The following is a 20,182-nucleotide window of genomic DNA, read 5'->3' on the forward strand; positions in this document are numbered from 1 at the left end:
TCCAGCAAAAGCAGGGTGGGCCTGTAGTCATATCGTTCTAGATTGGGCTGATATGAACCACACAAAATTCTAGAAGCATTTGACCTCCAAAACCTAGTCCAGAAGCTGGGCAAAGACATTATGAACTATGGGGAGAAACTACAATGGAAAATGAACAATATCTACAAGACTAGGTGGAAGTGTGGACCTACGAAAATAATGTATTACAGAAACAAACAGAGCTTCAGAAATCATATTGGCATCTTCATAAAGATACAGAGGCATGGCCATCATAAAACGGGAGCAAAAGCCACAAGAAGAGGACATGCTGTGATGAAAATGACAACGGTGTAAGACAGAAGCATAAGGGGTAAGATTGAGAAGGATGTAGAGAAGCTAAAAATGCAACAGCAGAATTCAAAACTGTGCTAGAAGCAGTAAAGAACAGTCACTGAGTGGTCTGATCAACGCATTTGAGAAGGTATATCAAATAGGAATAAGAGATTAAAGTGATGAAAGGGGAGCTTGAAGTGAAAAATAGAAGAGTACTCCAAGCTAAAATTTAGGGGGGATTCCTGAAGAAATCAGAAAGATTGGAATGTGTGTGAAGCAACAGAACAGTATTCATATATATATACATGTATATATATATATATATATATATATATATATATATATATATACACACACACATGTATATATATATATATATATACACACATGTATATATATATATAATATTTTTAATACAATGTCCACTTGCTCTTTGGGGATGGAGGGAATATCAAAATGAAAATCAAGGAAGGTATATAACCTTAAATGATCAGTGTTTGTTTTCCCCTTCTAGAAATTTATCTTTAGAGAATACCCAGAAATTTTAACTAAGATTTGCCACAGAAATCATCACAATGTTATTTCCAATGCTGAAAATTGGTATCAAAGTAAACAGTAGATATTAAGGAAACACCCAAATGATGGAACATGATGCACCTATTCAAAAGTAAGTTCTGCAGAAGGTTTGTTTGTTTGTTTGTTTGTTTAGTAAGAGGGAAAAACAATGTTAACTGAACAAATGGGTCCAAAATTGTAAACTTACACTTATTTTGTAGTCTTAACTCTATTTCTAATGTATGAATTGGAAGAAATGTCAGATGGTAACAGTAACTGGTTCTGGAATTATGAGAGGGTCTTTAGTTTCCTTATACTACACTGTGCTTTGCAAATTCTCTCTAGTAGATAGGTAATGTTTTTGTAGTAAGAAAAATATATAAAACACTAATAAAAATATTGTTCCCTTTTCTCTTTGATTGTGAACAGATTCTTTCATATTGTAATGGAACACCAAAAAAGCTAAATGCAAAGATTAATCAGCAGGCTGCAATACTCCTGTCTTTTTTTTTTCCTTACTGCTTTTTTAGCTGATTTATTTCCTCCTCTGCAGCCAAAAGGGATATGGCCGATCTGTTCTTGGTTGCTTCAAGAGTCTTTGGAGTGTCAGCCAGACTGTAAGAGAAATCAGTAACTAAAGACAGATTTTCCAAAATTGGCAGACTTTCTAAATCAAGGCATAGGTTCTTTCTTTCTTGGGAATTTTTGGCATATGATATAAATTCGACATAAACAAGATCAAGTTATAAGACATCTGCATTCAATCAGATGATATTACAAATATTGTAATATGCTTATATGCAAAAGCATGCTAATACCCTTCCTCAGTGTCAAACACAAAGAAATTATAAATCTACTACCCCCTAAAAGACTATGTAATAATTATTAACATTAAAATGTAAAGGACAAAAATACTTGTTCAATTCCTCCTCCTCACCCTCCCAATTCACTTGCTCTAATTATACCAAGTCCCTAGGTTGCCTTACTCTATAAAATCTTCATTTTTATGCAATATACTAATACCTATTCTGATTACTTTGCACTATAAAGCTGCAAATAAAGCTGAATTTGACTCAATTTTTCCAGACTTCCTAAATATATAAAAAAAATTATTTGCCCACCTATAAAGCCCTCCACAATTATACTTGACTACCAACTATTTCGTGTCTTCCTGCCTCTGACTCCCATCACTTACTAAGCACGAGTTCCCTGCGTTTGCTGCATAGTTCAGTCGCTGTTGGTTTTAATGACTCCCTCCATCGTAAAGGTCATAGTAAATTATACTATTTCTTTAAGTCCATCTACATTTAAAAGGAAATATGAATGTGCTGGATGACAATGGATGAAGACCAATGGTCCTCAATTAAGTCGCCCCAGTGCAGTGAGAGATCATGGGTTGGCAAAGGTTTCTTGACTTAGCTGACCCTACCTCCCTGGAACATCGCTTTCACCACAGTAGTCCTGCGACTAAGAGAGAGCAACTGCTCTCTAAACTCACAGTTGTCCTCATCCTTCAAGTGCTACTCTCAACCACCCTTAACTCTCTCAAGTAAAGTTTGTCTCCCCTTCTCTGGGCTCCTCCCACACTCAGCTCACACTCACAACCTCATTACAAACACACTGTGAACTACCTGAGGGCAAAGATTTTATTTTATTCGTATCTTTATCCCAAGCACCTAAAACAGTGCCTGTCACAATGTAGATTTTAAACACACACACACATACACACACACACAAAAAAACCAACAACAACACCCTGAAATTTAATGAAAATGTCTAAAGTCTAAAACAAAGCCATAGTAGCAATAACTCCAGGCCTACTGGAGGTTGAAAGGAAATTGTTGTGCTCTAATTCAAATGTGAATATGTTATAGTTTTTTAAAAGTATATATGGGAAAATGAACATTTTATTAAGAGAAAACTGTAGAAAATTAAAAGGACAAGATAGACTAAGAAATGAAAGAGTATGAACAGGAATAAAGTAGGGTTTTTCCCTCTCAAAATATGGCATATATGTGTGAGTACATATACATATAAGCAAAGGTACATGTTAATTTGGTACCCTTGGCTGACATACAGAGAGAAAAGAGGAACATTCATGTGCCAAGAATTGTTTTAAGCTGATGAACAGCTTTTTAAATTTTTTATTATGGATTTATTCATTCATTGATCAAATTACTGAGAATTTACTATGTGCCAGGCACAATGCTGGGTGCTAAAAATACAAGTGTCAAAACATCAATACAAATATGCAGTTCATCAGATCACAAATATGCAAACGAGTGTTTAAATGTTCCAAATTGTGGAAAGTGCTATTTTTAGGTCATTGTGAGAGAGAACTAAGAAGGGTAAGAAGAAAGACTGTTTGCTGTATTGTGGTCACAAACAGACTGTGAGAAAGTCACATTTAAATTGAGGCCTGAAGATAATCAAGAGCCAGCCTTGCAAAGAGCCCATGGAAGACTTCCATTGTTCTGAAGGAGTACAGGCCAAGGCCTCAAAGTGAAGAAATGGACATAGACGAGGTGAGGGGAGTCTGGCATGAGATGAGGGTGAAGCGAGAGGTAGGGTCAGATCGTGCAGGGCCGTGAGAGCCCTGGGAAGGCTGCTCACAGCTTTTAAGCAGAGTGATGACTTAATAAAGTAAAAATACATCTCTATTTTCTATGTGAGAAATTGCTTGTAGTAGATCAAGAATGGGAACAGGGAAACCAGTTGGAAGGCAATGAGTTGAGGCAAGAGGTGTCAGAAGCTTGAACCAGGGCAATGGCGGTACAATAGAAAGAAAGGGACAAGTGTGTGGGATGCTTAGGAGGCAGATTCAACTCTGTTCTAACAGACAGGGTACAGGAAACGCAGAAAAGCAAGACTCCTAACCAGAGTCCAGGCATAAAATCAATTAGTATATCGCAGTCTTTCCATGTCTAGAGTTCATCACACTTGGGCAGACCTGTCCGCACTCAGCACTGTATTGGAATCTGCACCTTGGGACTGAGTCACAACCAAACTGGTCTCCTCAAGGACAGACCTGGAACCTCCTTGGGTGGGTCACTCATTCCACCACAAGTAGCACCCTGGCTTTAGAGACAGAGGTAGGCGGAGTGAGAGAAGGGGGAGAGAGATGACTACCACAAAAGGGGGGGGGGGGGACAGCCTCCACCATTTGTAATGCCTTAAATAAAAATAGAATATGAGCCACATATGAGTTCATAACAAAAACAAAACTAGGAAATTCAGAGGAAAGCAACAAGCACCTTCCAGTGTGCAACTTCCAAATGGATGATGGGGGATGGGGGCCGTGTACATAGATAAAGAGAAATACACACATCATCAAGCAAATAGGGAAAAAGGTGTAGGAAAGGGTATATGGGTGTTCCTAGTACTATTCTTTTAAATTTTCTGTATTTGAAATTACTTCCAAATAAAAAGTTTTAAAAATGCATACAGTCCTTTTTTCTCAGTCCATGGTGCCCCTTATAGCTAACTACAGAGCCATCGTGACAAGAGAGAGAGGGAGGAACCTGGCTCCTATTGCTACTGATAAAAAGAGAGAACCAGCAAACTCCCAAGCAACGATAGACAAATGGAGAGACCTGGTCATCAGCAGCAGAGGCCAGTAAATGCCCCCGGGTGACCTAACCAGACAAGCCACAACTCAGCCTCCAGCAGCACAAGACACCAGTGACCAGGAGGAACTGAGGCAAGCAAGAACCCAGCAGGCAGAACAAGACCAAATCCCCTCTTCTCCGGCACCAGCAGGACATGCAAGCATCCCTCACCCCTAGATGTCAGTCTAAGGAAGGAGGAGGGAAATTAGACCCCTTGAGAGAGCAAACACAGCCCCTAAGGAAAGTCTGAACTTGGAATTAACTGAATATTTACACAAAAAGAACTACAATAAACCAGAAAGGAAGTGACACATTTAAGGATCCTCCTCACCCCACTCCAGATCAGCTGACATTAGTTGAAATGAGTTATAGAAATTCAGAGGAATTATGCTTTTTGTACCTTACAGTTGTAAACTTTGTTGCAGCTATAAAACTGCTCATTGATGATGGCTCCAATTAGAAAAATGGATGGGGGGAGGAGGAGTGTGGAGATGCATGCAAGCACACACAAAGAAAAAGTTCTGGAGTAAAATATACCAAAATATTAACCAGGATGGATAACAAGTGATTTTCATCTTTTTTTTCTTTTGATTTTCATCTTTATACTCTTATTTATTGTATGCATTTTGAGAAATAAACTTGTATTTTCTAATCAGGCAATTTTCTAAATTAGTAGAGATGTTTTCCATAGGAGGAAAGCTCATCAGAGAACAAGACAGAATGCCATACCCTATTCCACCACAAGCCTGAACTAGTTAAAAACAAAATCCCCTGCTGTCCCATACATGTCAGCAATGGAACGATGCTGGGGGAGGAGAAATACCTTATTGATGGATGGGCTCGTGTTAGGTGTGTTGAATGCAGTTTCATACACATTATGTCTATCTTCCTCAAGTATGACCCAAAGTTTGCAATTTTCTTTGCAGTGATTCCTTGAGCTTGCTACCCTGGTTTTGTACATACCAGGCATCTGGCACTGCTTAACTTTTTAAAATACTTTTTTATATCGAATAGTTATTCCAGAATTTTGAATTATTCATCATTTAAAAAGTCTGATCTCTCAGTCCCACCCCCAAGTGAGTTCAACAAACAAATAAATGCAGCCTGCTTCATCTTGCTTTTGCTCTTCTTCTCTTAATTTTTCTGTTTACCCTCCTTAACCCTTTCCCTCTGCATCTTTTCTCATTTCCCTCCCTGAAAATAGATTTTCATATAACGATCTTCCTCTATTTATAAATATGGGCTAACAATTAGGCCTATGGAAAAGAAGAGGCTCCAGGAATGGAGCCAAAAGGGACCAGGGCCTTGGGGATCATATGGAAATCCTGGCTCCAAATTCAAAGACACTGACTCCCAACACACACACACACACACACACACACACACACACACACACACCATATTACTTATTACTTATTAGCAAATGTCTACATTTTACATGATTCTCCTTTCAAACTTAAAAATTAAATGAAGAATAAGCAACTCTTTTTGGAAAAAGATAACTTGCATTCCTCTTACTCGTCTTGAATCTGGTTGATTTGATTATGAGTTGAGCTCAGCTCCACTTCTAATTGTTTCATGTCCCGATCCCGACCACCAGCCTCTTTCTGTCTCTCCCTCTCAAATGTGTCCTAGAAAGATACACACATCAAAAAATAGTCTGAATACATGAAATAGAAGAGACAGATTGTACAAGTATTATGCTGAACAAAGGAAGTCAAGCACAAAAGAGCATATATCTATGTTCCATTCACTTGCAGACAAAATTAAGCTGAAATGATAAAAATCAGAAGAGTGGTTGCCCTGGGGGCAGAAGGGCATGCTTGGGAAGTGGCATAGGAATGCTCTGGAATAATGGAAATGTTTCATATCTTGATAGGAGGGTGAGTTACCTGGATATGTGCATTTGTCACAATTCATCAACCTATAGATGTCACTGTAGGTAAGTTATACCTCAATTTTAAAAACAGACATTTAAATATCATCCTATATGTCTATACCCAGAATAACATGCATAGGGGGTAAAAATTTCAAAAGCATATGAAAATCCCCAGAGGGGAAAATTGCTTAAAGACAATGGATGACTATTGTACTTACCACATATATGTTGCTTCTCATACTTATCACATTTAATTCTCACAATGACTCTATTAGGCCAGCAAAAGCATTGTCCCCATTTAGCAAATGTGGACACTAAAAAATAAAGGTTAGGCAACCTCCCCAGGACTATAGAAGAGGGACAAGAATTCTGTCCAGTGATCTCCAAAGAAGAATCCTTCAGCCACTGCCTCATAAGGCCTTGTTGCTTAGAACAGCCTGCTCAACATACTTTAATTTTGGAAAGAAATTTATGGAGATCCATGTAAGCATTTAAAATCAAGGTCGCTAATGTTTTGCTTACCCAAATATAATGATGCCAATGCCTTAAGCAAGGTATGCGTTCTGTTTCCAGTCTGATATTCCCCTGTTAAGACACTGACACTGTCCATGAAAACCACCAAGATCAACCACCAATTATGAGACCCTTTGTCAGTCTACCAGAACTGAACTTTCTTCTTATCTTGGAATTTTCTAATTAATTGTATTTCACTCTTTCAGAATAGAATACTGAGCTTTCCCCATCTAGTAATCTCTTTCTCTCCTGAACCCCTTGGTACCCTGTCTGGAGGACTAAATCATCATTTAAAAGTTACTATTTAATGCCTAGTGTGGGCCAAGCAGTGTCTCAGATGAAGATCATCCCCAAGCCCTTTTTTTTATAGCTGAGGAGGTCGAGGCTCATTGATTTACCTGGTCATACCACTAGTAAATAGGCCAAGCTAAGATTTGAATCCAGGTTTGTCTTAAGAGAAAATTCAATCCAATATGCCCCATACTACTGTAAACAGGAACTCGCCTCTTATACCTGTGTCCCAACTCCCTAAGTAGAGTTGAGTCCCAACCTATCTTATGAATGTTTGCGTTCACAGAGTCTGACCATGGTGCTGAAAATCAAGGGGAATCCTTTAGCATCCTTACCTGTAGAGAGGGTACCTTGCTGTCAATAGGTTTTCCCAGGGAAGCAGCAGTAAAGGAGGCCTCCAGCCAAGGCAAAAGGCGTGACTTGATTACTTCCACACCATCATAACGTCCTCCTAGAAGAATCCACAAATCAGGTCAGCGAGAGAAATCCAAGCACACCAACTCAATCAGAGAGCACAGAGTAAAGGGGTGGGGGCTGGATGGGAAAGCCGAGGCCATTCTCACCTTCTTGAGCTGTTGTAGTAAGGATTCCAAAGAGTTGTCCCTGCATCTTGGCAACTTGTTCAATGAATTCCAGGCAAAAACTTAGATTCTGATCACATGAGTTTGACTGCAAAGCCAAAACAGTAGACATCAGTATAATTCTTCACTCCCCCGGCAGGTAGACAAGGGACCTCACTTTATTCCAGGGCTGCCTGGTCTGGTATGCTCCCAGAGGCAAACACTGCTATGCATTCACCAAAACACGGTTACCTTGCCTCCGGGGCACACAGCTAGATGCTTTCCCCAGCTTGTTTGTGGGGCCATGTAACTGAGTTCAGGTCCATGGGAAGGAAAGTGATGCGTGCCACTTTGGGGTGTGACCCCAAAGAAAACCTCTTGAGGGATTCTCTTCTTTTTTGCTTGCCCCATCTGCCAGCCAATTGCAGAAGACCCCAAAGGCATAGCGGGTGGTAAAGCCACAAGATTTGGGAAGCTGCTAATTGAACACTTACAATGACTGTTACATAATTGAGAAAGTGTATTTGTGGGTGTTAATCCACTGAGGTTTGGGAGTTATTTTAATATCATTAACCCTGACTCATTACTCAACAGAATCCTGCAACAAGTCCTTTCATAAAGTGAATAAGCCTTTTATAACAGTACAAATCATTGCTCCCTAACTTACCTGCTTTAGTGGTTCTTGTCCTCTACCTAAGTTCAATATGTACATAAAGAACACTACTTATTAACAGTAAACAGGTATTGCTGGGTTGAGGATAATGGAGAATAAGACAAAAAAGATGAGCCAGGCCATAAGGCACTTGCAGATGAGTGGGGGAGACAAGAGATAGACCGTTATCCTGCAGTGGAATGGTAAGTCTTACCATGGGGGTGAACACAGGTCTACTCAAGAGCCCATTGTCTTCGAAAGTCAGAGAAGACTTCTTTCCAAGAGGAAGTATAATCTAGGTGAGAAGAAAATAGGCAGACTAGGGGAAAGGGTTGGTTCAAGTGGCTGTGGAACATCGAAGCAGTAAGAGCAGAACATGAAGAAGCCAAGAGGTAGGTCTTTCCGCTATTATCCTGCCTTTGTCACCTCCCTGGTGAGCTGCTCCTATTTCTCATTAGCTAAACCTCTAATTGAGTCTAATACTAAAAGAAGGGACACAACTGTAAGCAACCAACAAATCACAAGGGTGTAAAAATGCATAGATTGATATGTCATCTCAAGCCATTATAAGGCACTAGCAGTGGCACTATAAACCCCGAGACAGGAAGTGTGTTACAAGGAGGATAGAAACTGGAATAAAGAGGAAAAGTTGAGATGACCTCTAGCCAAAAGTTGATAAGAAAAATGCATAGCGGTATCACAAGGAAGTGCCCTGTGGACAGAGGCTGTGCCTGCCCTGATCATTCACTGTTGTATTTCCAGCCCTGCTTTCTAGAGTCTCTATATATTCAAACACAGTAAGTATTAGATGGATGAGTGAACATAAGACAATTCACTCATTTTGGATTTATTACATCCCTCCTAAGTGCCAAGCACTATTCATGCTTGTATTTATAAGCTCAGTTAAGCCCCACGATAGTACGCTATGACATAGAAGTACCATTATTATTATTCCCATCTTCAGATGAGAAAACTGAGATGCATAGAAGTTAAATAACTTGCCCAAGATTACTTAGCTAATAAAATGTCAGAACTGAGATCAGAACCTTAGCTGCCTAGTTCCAGATCCCATGCTCTTAACCACTAAATGATACTGACTTTTATTTTATGTTTTTTTTTCTTTTCTTTTTTATTGTTTTTATTTTTTTTTCTTTATTGATTAAGGTATTACATAGGTGTCCTTATCCCGCCACTGCCCCCCCCACACACACACTCATGCCCTCACCCCCCTGGATACTGACCTTTAGATGGTGATTATTGCTAGGAGTAGAGGGAGGACTAGATGGTATGACAGAGAGGGCATGAGAAGGGTGGTTAGGGAAGGCCTCGCTGATGAGGAGACCCTGAGCTAAGTCCTGAATGCAGAGGCTACAGAGGGAGTGTGTTGGGTTGTGGGAACAGCAGGGGCAGAGGCCATATAACAAAAAGGAGTTTGGTAACCTTGAGAACCAAAAGTATCATTAGCACAGGAGGCGGGAGAGGTTGGAGGGCCTTCCAAGGAGTTTGGATAGAATGGACTCATCATTGCGTAGGGGGGCTGCTGGTTTCTTTTCCATGCCCGGTGAAAACACCTGGTGACGAGCTCTGTTGTAGCATTTATTTGTTTCAGCCATTTGTTTCTCTGTCTCATCCTCTATCCCTTTCTCCTAAGAAGACTATGTCTTTCTTAAAAATGATTTTGCATTTCTCATGTTTGTATCAATTGCCACTCGTATCCATAGCAAATCGAAGGGCCCAACAATATTTGATGGGTGACTGAATAAATGAATGAGTGACTTAGCCTAATACTGACATAATTCGAACATTTGGAGCACACAGCTTACACAGCCATCTCCATGCTTCCTTGTTGAACCAGCAGCTCCCTGCCCTTGCTGTTTAACTCCTGCACTTGTAACACTGACCTTCAATTCCCCTTTCAGCCTTCTGCCCCTAGACCATGCCACGTGCTAGGGGTCATGCCGACCTGAAGGAGTGTCTCAGCTTTGCCACTTGTCACAAGTTCTATGTGATGCGGCACAGGTTACCTCTCTGAGCCCATTTCCTCTCCAGAAATAAGGATAGATAGTGCCTTGCAGAATGTTAAGAGAATGAAATCAAAATAATGCATATTCAGCACCTCAGAGACAGAAGTGTTCAACAATTGGTGCCTTGAAGTAGCATTCGGTATTGAAAGGAGCAGTGGATTTAGGAATAAGGCAGACATTGGTTCAAATCTGCTTCTCCACTTATTAGTCACATTCCCTTAGAAAATAAATTTCAAATATGAGCCGCCATTGCTTGTATTTAGGAGGTGGTTGATCTCACGAGCTAACTTAGGTGCAGAATAGAGGAGATACACAATAATTAAAAGTATTATTATGGTATAGTTACTATACTAGAGGCCCAATGCACGAAATACGTGCAAGAGTAGGCCTTCCTTCCCCCAGCTTCCAGCACGGGCTTCGCTCTGGCACCCAGGACCCGGGCTTCCCTCGCAGCCCTGGCTTCGTCCGGAAGATCGTCTGGAAGGACGTCCAGTCTAATTAGCATATTACACTTTTATTATTATAGATGCTCCTTTGCCTTGCCCAGTGCCTGGTATAAGTATGTGCTCAAAGGAATGTTTGCCAAATGTTTGTCTGCACAACTTAAATAACAGAAGAGAATATACTGTCAGTTCCTGTTCCCAAGACATGTCACAACACGCTGCAACTTCTAACACAAAGCACTGCCCAAGATACTCAAGTTTCAATAGGGTCACATTACCAAACATGTACTCACACAGGTAAATAAAATACAGGTATGACCTAATTATCCTGTCTCCTAATTCCAAAGCACAGACTCTCAAAATTCCTTCATTCATAAGTCATTGAGTTTCTATTGGATGTAAGGACTTGGGCTGGCAGCTCAGGACACAACACCATATTAAAAATAAATAAAAATTTAGAAATGTTGCCTGCTGTCAATGAGCTCATCGGCTGGAGAAGCATGAGGGAGAATGGGAAACATACCTGGGTTAAATAATTACCTTATAGTTGATTAAGGGTTCTGGGTGGATAGTGAGCTGCTGAAGGGGCAAAACGCACACTGGTGATGGGTGAAGGCTAAGACGTTAGGGCATTTCAAGGGGAGAAACAGCAGGTAACAGGGCAAGAAACAAGGTATATTATAGGGGGAAGTGGAATACAGGGTCCAGGGACCAAATAGCAAAGGACTCTATTTGTCACATGGCCTCTGGGCTTCATCCCATCCCCAAAAGGTTTAGCAGGGCAAATAAAGAAGCATGGGTATGACATGGTCAGATTTGCTTTGCATTTTACAAAAATCAATCTGGCAGAAGCAGACTCTATAGCAGGGGTCCTCAAACTTTTTAAACAGGGGGCCAGTTCACTGTCCCTCAGACCGTTGGAGGGCCGGACTATAGTTTAAAAAAAAAAAAAACTATGAACAAATTCCTATGCACACTGCGGGGCCGGGACGAGTCGGCTGCTAAGGAGGACAGGCAGCGGCACCCGGCGGGCCGGACAAATGTCCTCAGCGGGCTGCAGTTTGAGGACCCCTGCTAGAGTTTGGATTAGAGAGTCTGCTGGCAGGGCAGGAGGCAGCTTTAACATCTGGCTGTTAGATGTTGAGGGCTGTGGAGATGCCAAGGGTCCACTAAAGGTTCTTCCAAGCCTCATGTCACATCTGGATCTACTAAGGTCCCACTGATGCTATCGTTACCCGAAGAGGAAGTTGGGAGGTTTGGAAACAGGTAAGAGGTATAGGGGTGATGCTGTTTGGGGGACAGGTTAGGGGGTCTGCAGGACCTTCAAAGGGAGATGTCCAGTCACAGGGCCTAACAATTATTCTGAGACTTTGTAGCAAGTAGGCACTTTAAAAGGGGTGCAGCGGGGGGAACCTAAGGCCTTTGTGATAAAGAGGTAAATCTTAATTTCCTGCAATCTTGGAGAAGGAATCGTCAGTGTGGGTTCTTTAAAAGAGGACAAAGGGGATAAACACTAACACTAGGAAGGCAGGCCCAGGAGAAAGCTGTAGCTGTTCTGGGATTACCCAGCCAGCCTGGGAGCTCTGGTTAAAGGGTGAGTGGGAAAGCCTAAGGGATGCAGGACGGCCACCAGTTGCATTTTTCCTGTGGGATTTTAGAAACAAGTGGATGTAGACCCAACAAACTGCGATCCGAAAAGGAACTTTATGTATGATCTAGTCCAGTCTCTCCCCTTTAACTGGGACCCAGGGAGGTTAAATAAACGGCCCGTGTCATTCAGCTAGTACCAAGCAGAACCAGACCTAGAACCTAGGGGTGCTGATTCCGGGTCCCCAGCTCTGTCTGCCTCGCCGTTAGTTCTACTTACTAGTAAGCGTGGAACTGTCTTGGTTAGGACGGACGGAACAAATGTAAAGTAAATTCAGCACTGGAGTTCTACCTTCTGCGTGGGGTAATGGGAGCCCGTGTGGGGATGGGGGGGTGGGGTAGAGACTTGAAGAGCGCTCTGGGTTTGATGACAGAATATTGGCCTCTTACAGACCCCCTGGCAATCGGCCTTCTGCAGTCTGCCTTGGTGTTGAAGCTGCGACTACAGGCCATGCCGACCAACACACCATGAAACCCGCAATGTTGAGAAGTGACCGTTTCACGCACTTCTGGGTAATAAATACTGGGTGTGTTCTTTTAAAAATCTATTCTGATGCAACTCCTGGGTATCCTCCTAGTGGGAGACTTGCGGAGAAGCAGGGGTTGGAGTGTAGTCAAATAAACAACAACTTTCGAGATGACGATAGGGAGGTGGATTGCTGGCGGAAGGGACTGGAGGGAGCTTGAAGGGCTTGACCTTCAGACCCCTGGCAGATCGCAGGCCGTTCCCGTTGTTAGGGCTGCCAGCGTCCTTGGTTACCACTAAAGGGGCTGCGCTCTCTACAGCTCCACTCCGGTCCAGGGCGCACCCCCAGCGCCGCCTCGCGTCCCGGGAAGAAAAGGGCGCCACCAGCAGACACCTGTCGGTCCTTCCTTCCCCGCATTCCGGGTACGTGGCTGGTAGGGATCACAATCACCGGGGCTTTGCAAGGCGGCACCCCGACGCCAGGCCTACCAAACCCGCGCGGAGGGCTGTGTAAGGAGCTAGAGGGAAAGCCAGCCCAGGCTCTCCCACGCCGACTCACGTTGTAATCCCTCTGCCAGCGCTCCAGGTTCTCGTGCATCGTTCGTAAAAATTCGTTGGAGACCAGTTTCCTCAGGGTTTCCGCCATCGCTGGTTTTTCCGCTCGGTCCGGCTCTGGGAGATGGAGACTTGGAGGGAACGAATCGGTGGCCTCCGCTGGACCGCAGGGCGACTAGGCGGGAAGGTGATCTTCCTGAGGGGCTCAGAGTTCGGCCGATGTTTCCATCCTCCCCCTCGGGTCTGACCGGGCAGGGTTTGGGAAGCCGGGGGGAGGTGCCCTGGGCCACAGCCTCCGCGCCTCATCCGCTGCCCGGCGCGGTCTCCTGGCTCCCCCGCGGCCCGCCGCGAGCCCGGGCCTTAAATACCCGGGCGATTATTAAACAAACCTTGACGTGGGCGGGCGGCTGCTAGGGACGCGCGCCCCGGGCACCGAGGCAACGCCGGTGCCACCGCCCAGCCCCCACTGCGCCCTCCCTTCACCTCCGCCCCGCAGCCCTCCTGCTTTCCTCGGGGGTCCGGGACACCCTTCAAAAGCGTGCAATGTTGCTGATCCTGTTGCTCTTCCTCCTGCTGCTGCTGCTGTTGCTGCTGGCCGAAGGCGAGTGGGCCCTGTGCTGCTGAGACTCCAGGTTGGGCCTGGGGCTGGAAGACGCCAAGACTACCTCCGGATGGCAGCTGCGCCAGACCCGCCGCAGTGCGGGGTGGAGGGCTGGGGGTCAGCTGAAGGCCTCTTGTCTAGAAAAAGCAAAGGTTCCTTCCCCATAGAAGTTTTCGGTCAGGAAAGCACGTTTGGCTCCTTCTTTATCCTTTCACTTCTCAGGCTTTTACTTCTTCGTCTGTAACACCTAAGAAACTCGCTTTAACTAAAATTTCAATTCTTCCCTCTTCGATCTTTGGCAATGTTCCATGGCCCACTGGGTGGGTGCCCAAGTCATTAGATTTTAGTTCCAGGATGTTCACAATTTAATCCCTCAGGACTGGACCAGAATTGGTAGTGTATTTTTAGACTCCTTGGGCACTTTAAAGTTTCATTGAACTCTGAATTCTCCAATTGAGACTCTGTGAAAGTTCAGACCTGGTTTGACACTGTTTCAAAAGGATGTAGTGAGCCACAGTGGATAGTTTGAACTACTTAAGAAATGAAACCATTTCAACCTCCGTTAAGCACTTTAGAAGCCCTTATTTTACATGCCATCAAATGATGTATTGATTGCAAATCATCCTTATCTACTCATTAAAACGGTGGGAGTGAGGCAGGGCCTCAGCTTGCTAAATACTTTAATTCAGTTCCATTTCCTCAGGTACTTGAAATTATATGAACACTGTATGTGTCCAAGTACCATAAAATTCTGAATTTTTATCATCTCTTGTTTTTATTTCTCTTCATTACAGTGGTTTTATTGTTCTCTAATAAAAAATGAGAGGCTCGTTTCTGGGACCAGTGTTCCTACTATTTTCTGTAGAACACAAAAATAAGGGCTATAAGGGTATATAGCACATATTATTTTATCACTGTAGAATAATTACTAAAGAAAGAAATCACAAACATCCCACTAAATATTTAGTAGACGCTCTCTTCCTTGAAAAGAATATAAAGGAGGACAAAAGGGATGGAGAAAAACTTTACAAATTTCTTAATTTGGAACCAATTATTTCATATTTTAATAGGCAACTGGAATCTTCAACAGTCCTATTTACATATTCATAAAAAACAAGTTGAAATATTATATCAGATTAGGGATTAAATCCTCTTCCTTGGTGTGGGCACTTTAACTGCTAATTCTTGGTTTCATCATCTTTAAGGAGAGATGATAGTTCTTACTTCACGGAATTATATGAGACTAAATAATTCATGTCAAGTACTTACAGCACAGTGCTTGGCATATACTGTCAGTGCTTCATAAATGCTGTGTCACTACCACTACAAATGTAGATCACAGTATTATATATTTTTATGTATTTTTTATTGATTTCAGATAGGAAGGGAGCAAGAGATGGAAACATCAATGATGAGAGAGAATCATTGATTGGCTGCCTACTGCAGGCCCCCTACTGAGGATCGAGCCCGCAACCTGGGCATATGCCCTTGACCAGAAGGGTCCCAGCCTGGGACCCTTTAGTCCGCAGACTGACACTCTATCCACTGAGCCAAACCAGCTAGGGCCACAGTATTATATTGAATGGGGATAGTTAGATTGGAAACAATCTAAATCTTCAAAAATAGGATTCAACAATGATTATTTTGCAACTATCACTGAGTGATTGTCTTCAACAATCATTCAATGAAATGTTGCAAAATAAAAATCTATGACCAAAGAATATCTAGTATCTAAGAATTCTTACAATATAATGCAAAGTAGAAAAAGCAGGATATCAAATGTCACTTATATTGTGTAATATTATGTAATATGAATGCCGGGTATAATTATGGTGACTTTAATTTGCTCCTTTATACCTTTCTCATTTTCCAAGTTTCTACCAGGAATACAAATTGCTTTTATGAAACTTATTCAGAAACAAAGTTACCCAAGAACTTTAACCACCCTCAGAAAAATGTTAGCTGAAATATGAATATTTAATCTGAATCAAAACAGAATATGCTTTGAGCAAATGTCCATATTACTAAGTTAATAACAAAACTTATAGAGTCCTAGGATAGAATGCAGCTTTGAAATCCCTTAAGAATATGCTACCTGATATTACTTATGTCTACAGTGCTCTGGCCACACAACCAGTTTCAAGCCGCTTAAGGTCTGTAGTCATTTTGTACTTCTTGGTTTCCTTAGAACTCTGGAGTGTGGTGGTGCATAGTAGAAACTTTTTATTAATAACAAAGAAGCATAGCCTGGCCCGCGTGGCTCAGTGGTTGAGGTTCGACCTATGAACCAGGAAGTCACAGTTTGATTCCTGGTCAGGGCACACGCCCAGGTTGCAGGCTTGATCCCCAGTGTGGGGCGTGCAGGAGGCAGTTGATCAATTGCTCTCTCTCATCATGGATGCTTCTATCTCTCCCTCTCCCTTCCCCTCTGAAATCAATAAAAATATATCTTTAAAAACTTAACTCTTTAAAAAAAATAACAAAGCATAGCACTCAGTGAGTCAAAACAAAGGAAATGTTTTAATATTCATAATTTACCCCCACTACTTCCAAAAAAGGATCTGAAATGGTTTACAGTAAAAGACTTGTAGAAAATATCATTGTTATTTTTTAATGGAAAAGCAAAATTGAGCATCGACCTGTGAGCCAGAATGTCATGGTTCAAGTCCAGGTCACAGGCACATGCTGGGGTTGTGGGCTTGATCCCCAGTAGGGGGTATGCAGGAGGCAGCTGATCAATGATTCTCTCTCATCATTGATGTTTCTACCTCTCCCTCTCCCTTCCTCTCTGAAATCAATAAAAATATATTTTTAAAAAGCAAATATGCCCCAAATTTAAGCTTGTGTGGTAAGATTGAGCCATATTTTACATTTATTTCTGAGCTCTGTGGAAGCCAAAGCAGAAAAGAAAATGAGGGTTATGAATGGTGATTTTTAAAATATAGATATCAGTTCTTAGAACAACAGAGATGAAGGTGTCTTTAACAACCCCCTACCTTAAAAGAAAATATAGGAACAATCTTCATGTGATGGTTTCTTACAGTCACCTTCCAACAATGCCGAAGGGATAACACTGGGACACATGTCATCAAAGAGAGGGACAAGCACATGACACCCCATCTCTTAGCTCTGGTGATGTTACTTGCTACACACTTAGAAATTCCATACCTGTAGGAATAAGTGGACATCCTCAGAAGTGCCCTAAATAGTGATCCCCTCCTCAGAGCTTCTTCGGGTGCAGCATAGCGATCAATTAAAGAAAAAGCTAGAGCCTGGAGTGCAAATAGTCTTTCCGATTAAAGAAGAATCCATATGCTTCAAATTCCAAGTGTGCGGTCAATAAGGTAGAGGTTCTGTTCAAAAAGCTGGTAAGCCTACTTCAGTGTATATATGGAAGAAAATGTCAGCTAAATAAAGGTTCTATTTGGAAAATATTTTGACATTCTAATTTTATCCCGATTTGGTTATTTTAGGATATTACCAACTAGGCAATTACTTGGAAAGAATGAAAAGCAACCCTTTCTTCGGTGATACACTTTTAGGTCTCTTGGAGAAGTTGAAAGAACAGCTAACTTGGAACCTGGACTCTTGCTTTATCTCACACTCTGCCTATGGTGTTTTCATGACTTCACATAACACTTTCATCACTCTGAGCCTCATTGTTCTGTATTTGTATAATTTTAAAAAATTGACTAAATGAGTTCTAAGAGCTCTTGTAGTTGTGACATTCTTCAGTGCTAGTGCTGTTGTTTTTAAACATACTGGTTAAGGTTCAGATTGAGCAAATCTTGCCCTCTGTTTCAATTTTTGGTCCACGGTTCAGTTCGAGTCAAGCCTTGATTTTGAGAGCATTAGCTAGTCATCAAAAGTTGAGCATCTTTCTTGAGTACAATTTATTCTCTGGAATAACCTAACCTCTAAGAAACAAACAAGGTATTTTTCCATAGCTGCACTTGAAATCAATTTACACCCAGCTCAAACTGATAAAAATCTTCCTAACTCTACAACCCCTCAGAGCTCATCACTCTCATCTTTATGTTTTCTGTCTTTATCTTTCAGAAATGTTAATACTGTTGCAATTATCACAGGATATTGTACTCATTTGTCTGCCTCCCATATCAGCTTGTGAGCTTCTTGATGAAAAGAGGCTTATTTAGCTTTATTATCTTCAGCAGAGCAACTGGTATGTTCTAGACCCTCTACATAGTTTGATACACTAAATTTAAAAAGGGGGGGAGGGAGGGAGGAAGGAAGGAAGAAAGGAGGGAGATGATTGGCTCTTTTGTATCTGATGTCATAATCCCTTTGAGTTTGAAGAAAGCAAATGTAATAGCCAGTTGGTGTTCTATGGCATCATAATTCCCTCACCCAGCCAGAAACCATTTGTTCTAGAGAATGCAATGTGTCGAACATCTGGATGGAATAAGCTTCTGAACGTCCTTAATTTTTGTCCACTCTGAATTTTACCTACATTGGTCAGCGGGAGAGATTTTTAATTTGGGATTTGAAGAAGCCAATGAAAGATTAACAGAATCACTCAGTGACATGAGAGCTGTGTATGTAGTTTCATGCTACACCGAACATGAATATAGGCAATAAGCTACAAAGATTGATGATGGGATCCTTATCAGATATCCCGTTCTTCCCCACTCAGGACAGTGTAGATAAAGAATAACCTGTTCTGCTCTGGTCCGGATGCTTTTTCAGGCACCCAATTCCCTTCTGTGTGTGCCCTGCCACGCGTGGCCCACAGCTGACTGCATTAGGAGCTTGCTCCTTTGGGTCAGGGCCCTACCTGCATGAAGTTTCCTCTAGAGTCAGTGTTTACTGGTGGTATGCTAAGGCACGTTGTCTCCTTGTAGGTAGCAAAACACTAATGTGCCCAATCAGTGTTCTGTCACCTGACAGTTCGAGGTCCTCAGTTTACCAGCTTCCTTTGGTCCTTGTTCTCTGCCACACTGGAAGGAAAAATGTTTTTAAAAACCCACCCACTGGAGAAAGAACTACAGTTGACCCTTGAGCAAAATGGGGATTAGGGGTGCTGATGCCGAGAACCAATTCCAGCATGGTATAATTACAAGAGTTCCATCAAAAGGTTGATGGGACTTGGGGGGCTCAACAAGGGTGAGCCACATATGTAATTTACCTGTTGGAAACAGCTAAACGGCACTTCCCCCAAACCTGAATAGGATGATTGTCTGCTGCCAGACAGCTCAGGGCATTTTATTGCCTCCTGTTGGCCAAACACCTGAACAGCTGTAGGCTATTCCCCAAACTGATAATGCTTCTGTACCCTTTGTTACCTTACCCTTTGAAGTGTATATTTCCACCTTGCCTTAGGATAAATCGTGTTGAATAAAAGCACGGGTCCTTGGTCAAGGAGGAATCTTCAGTTCCTTTTAGCTGAAGCTCCTCTGACCCCCAATGCCTTTCAAAAATATCCTTCGTCTTTGGACTCCTTTTTAATCATCTACACACAGCCCCTTTCTCCAGAATGCTGAACCCTTTGTAAGGCTGGGAAAAGAACCCCGGCATGCTGACCCCTGCAAAATGGTAAATTTGTGTATATCTTTTTTTTTTTTTAAGGATCACTAATGGGAGTCATGGGGAACACCACCAGCATTTATTTTCTTCAATATATTTTATTGATTTTTTTTACAGAGAGGAAGGGACAGGGATAGAGAGTTAGAAACATCGATGAGAGAGAAACATCGATCAGCTGCCTCCTGCACACCTCCTACTGGGGATGTGCCCGCAACCAAGGTACATGCCCTTGACCAGAATCGAACCTGGGACACTTTAGTCTGCAGGCTGATGCTCTATCCACTGAGCCAAACCGGTTAGGGCATGTATAACTTTTAACTCCCCAAAAAACTTAACTAGTAGCCTGACCAGTGCCTTACCAAAAACATAAGCAGTTCATCAACATATTTTGTATGTTATATGTATTACATACTGTATTCTGATGATAAAGTAAGCTAGAGAAAAGAAAGTGTTAAGAAAATCGTAAGGAAAAGAAAATACATTTACAGTACTGTATGTATTTATTGAAAAAACCTGCATATAAGTGGCCCTG

General features: G+C 42.0%; 1 protein-coding gene across 1 annotated transcript in view; it reads right to left on the reverse strand.

Moving 5' to 3' along the window:
- Positions 1-13,808, reverse strand: part of SPATA18 (spermatogenesis associated 18) — a 28,728-nt gene extending 14,920 nt beyond the window's left edge. Inside the window, exons 1-5 of the mRNA XM_080677492.1 lie at positions 13,510-13,808; positions 7,722-7,827; positions 7,494-7,609; positions 5,994-6,106; positions 1,387-1,482 (exon numbers count right to left, since the gene is read on the reverse strand). Coding sequence (XP_080533618.1) covers positions 1,387-1,482; positions 5,994-6,106; positions 7,494-7,609; positions 7,722-7,827; positions 13,510-13,596 — 518 coding nt within the window. The 5' untranslated portion in view covers positions 13,597-13,808. The remainder of the gene's footprint in view (positions 1-1,386; positions 1,483-5,993; positions 6,107-7,493; positions 7,610-7,721; positions 7,828-13,509) is intronic.
- Positions 13,809-20,182: the final 6,374 nt, after the last annotated feature.

Source organism: Plecotus auritus, assembly GCF_963455305.1.
Source record: "Plecotus auritus genome assembly, chromosome: 1".
NCBI lineage: Eukaryota > Metazoa > Chordata > Mammalia > Chiroptera > Vespertilionidae > Plecotus > Plecotus auritus.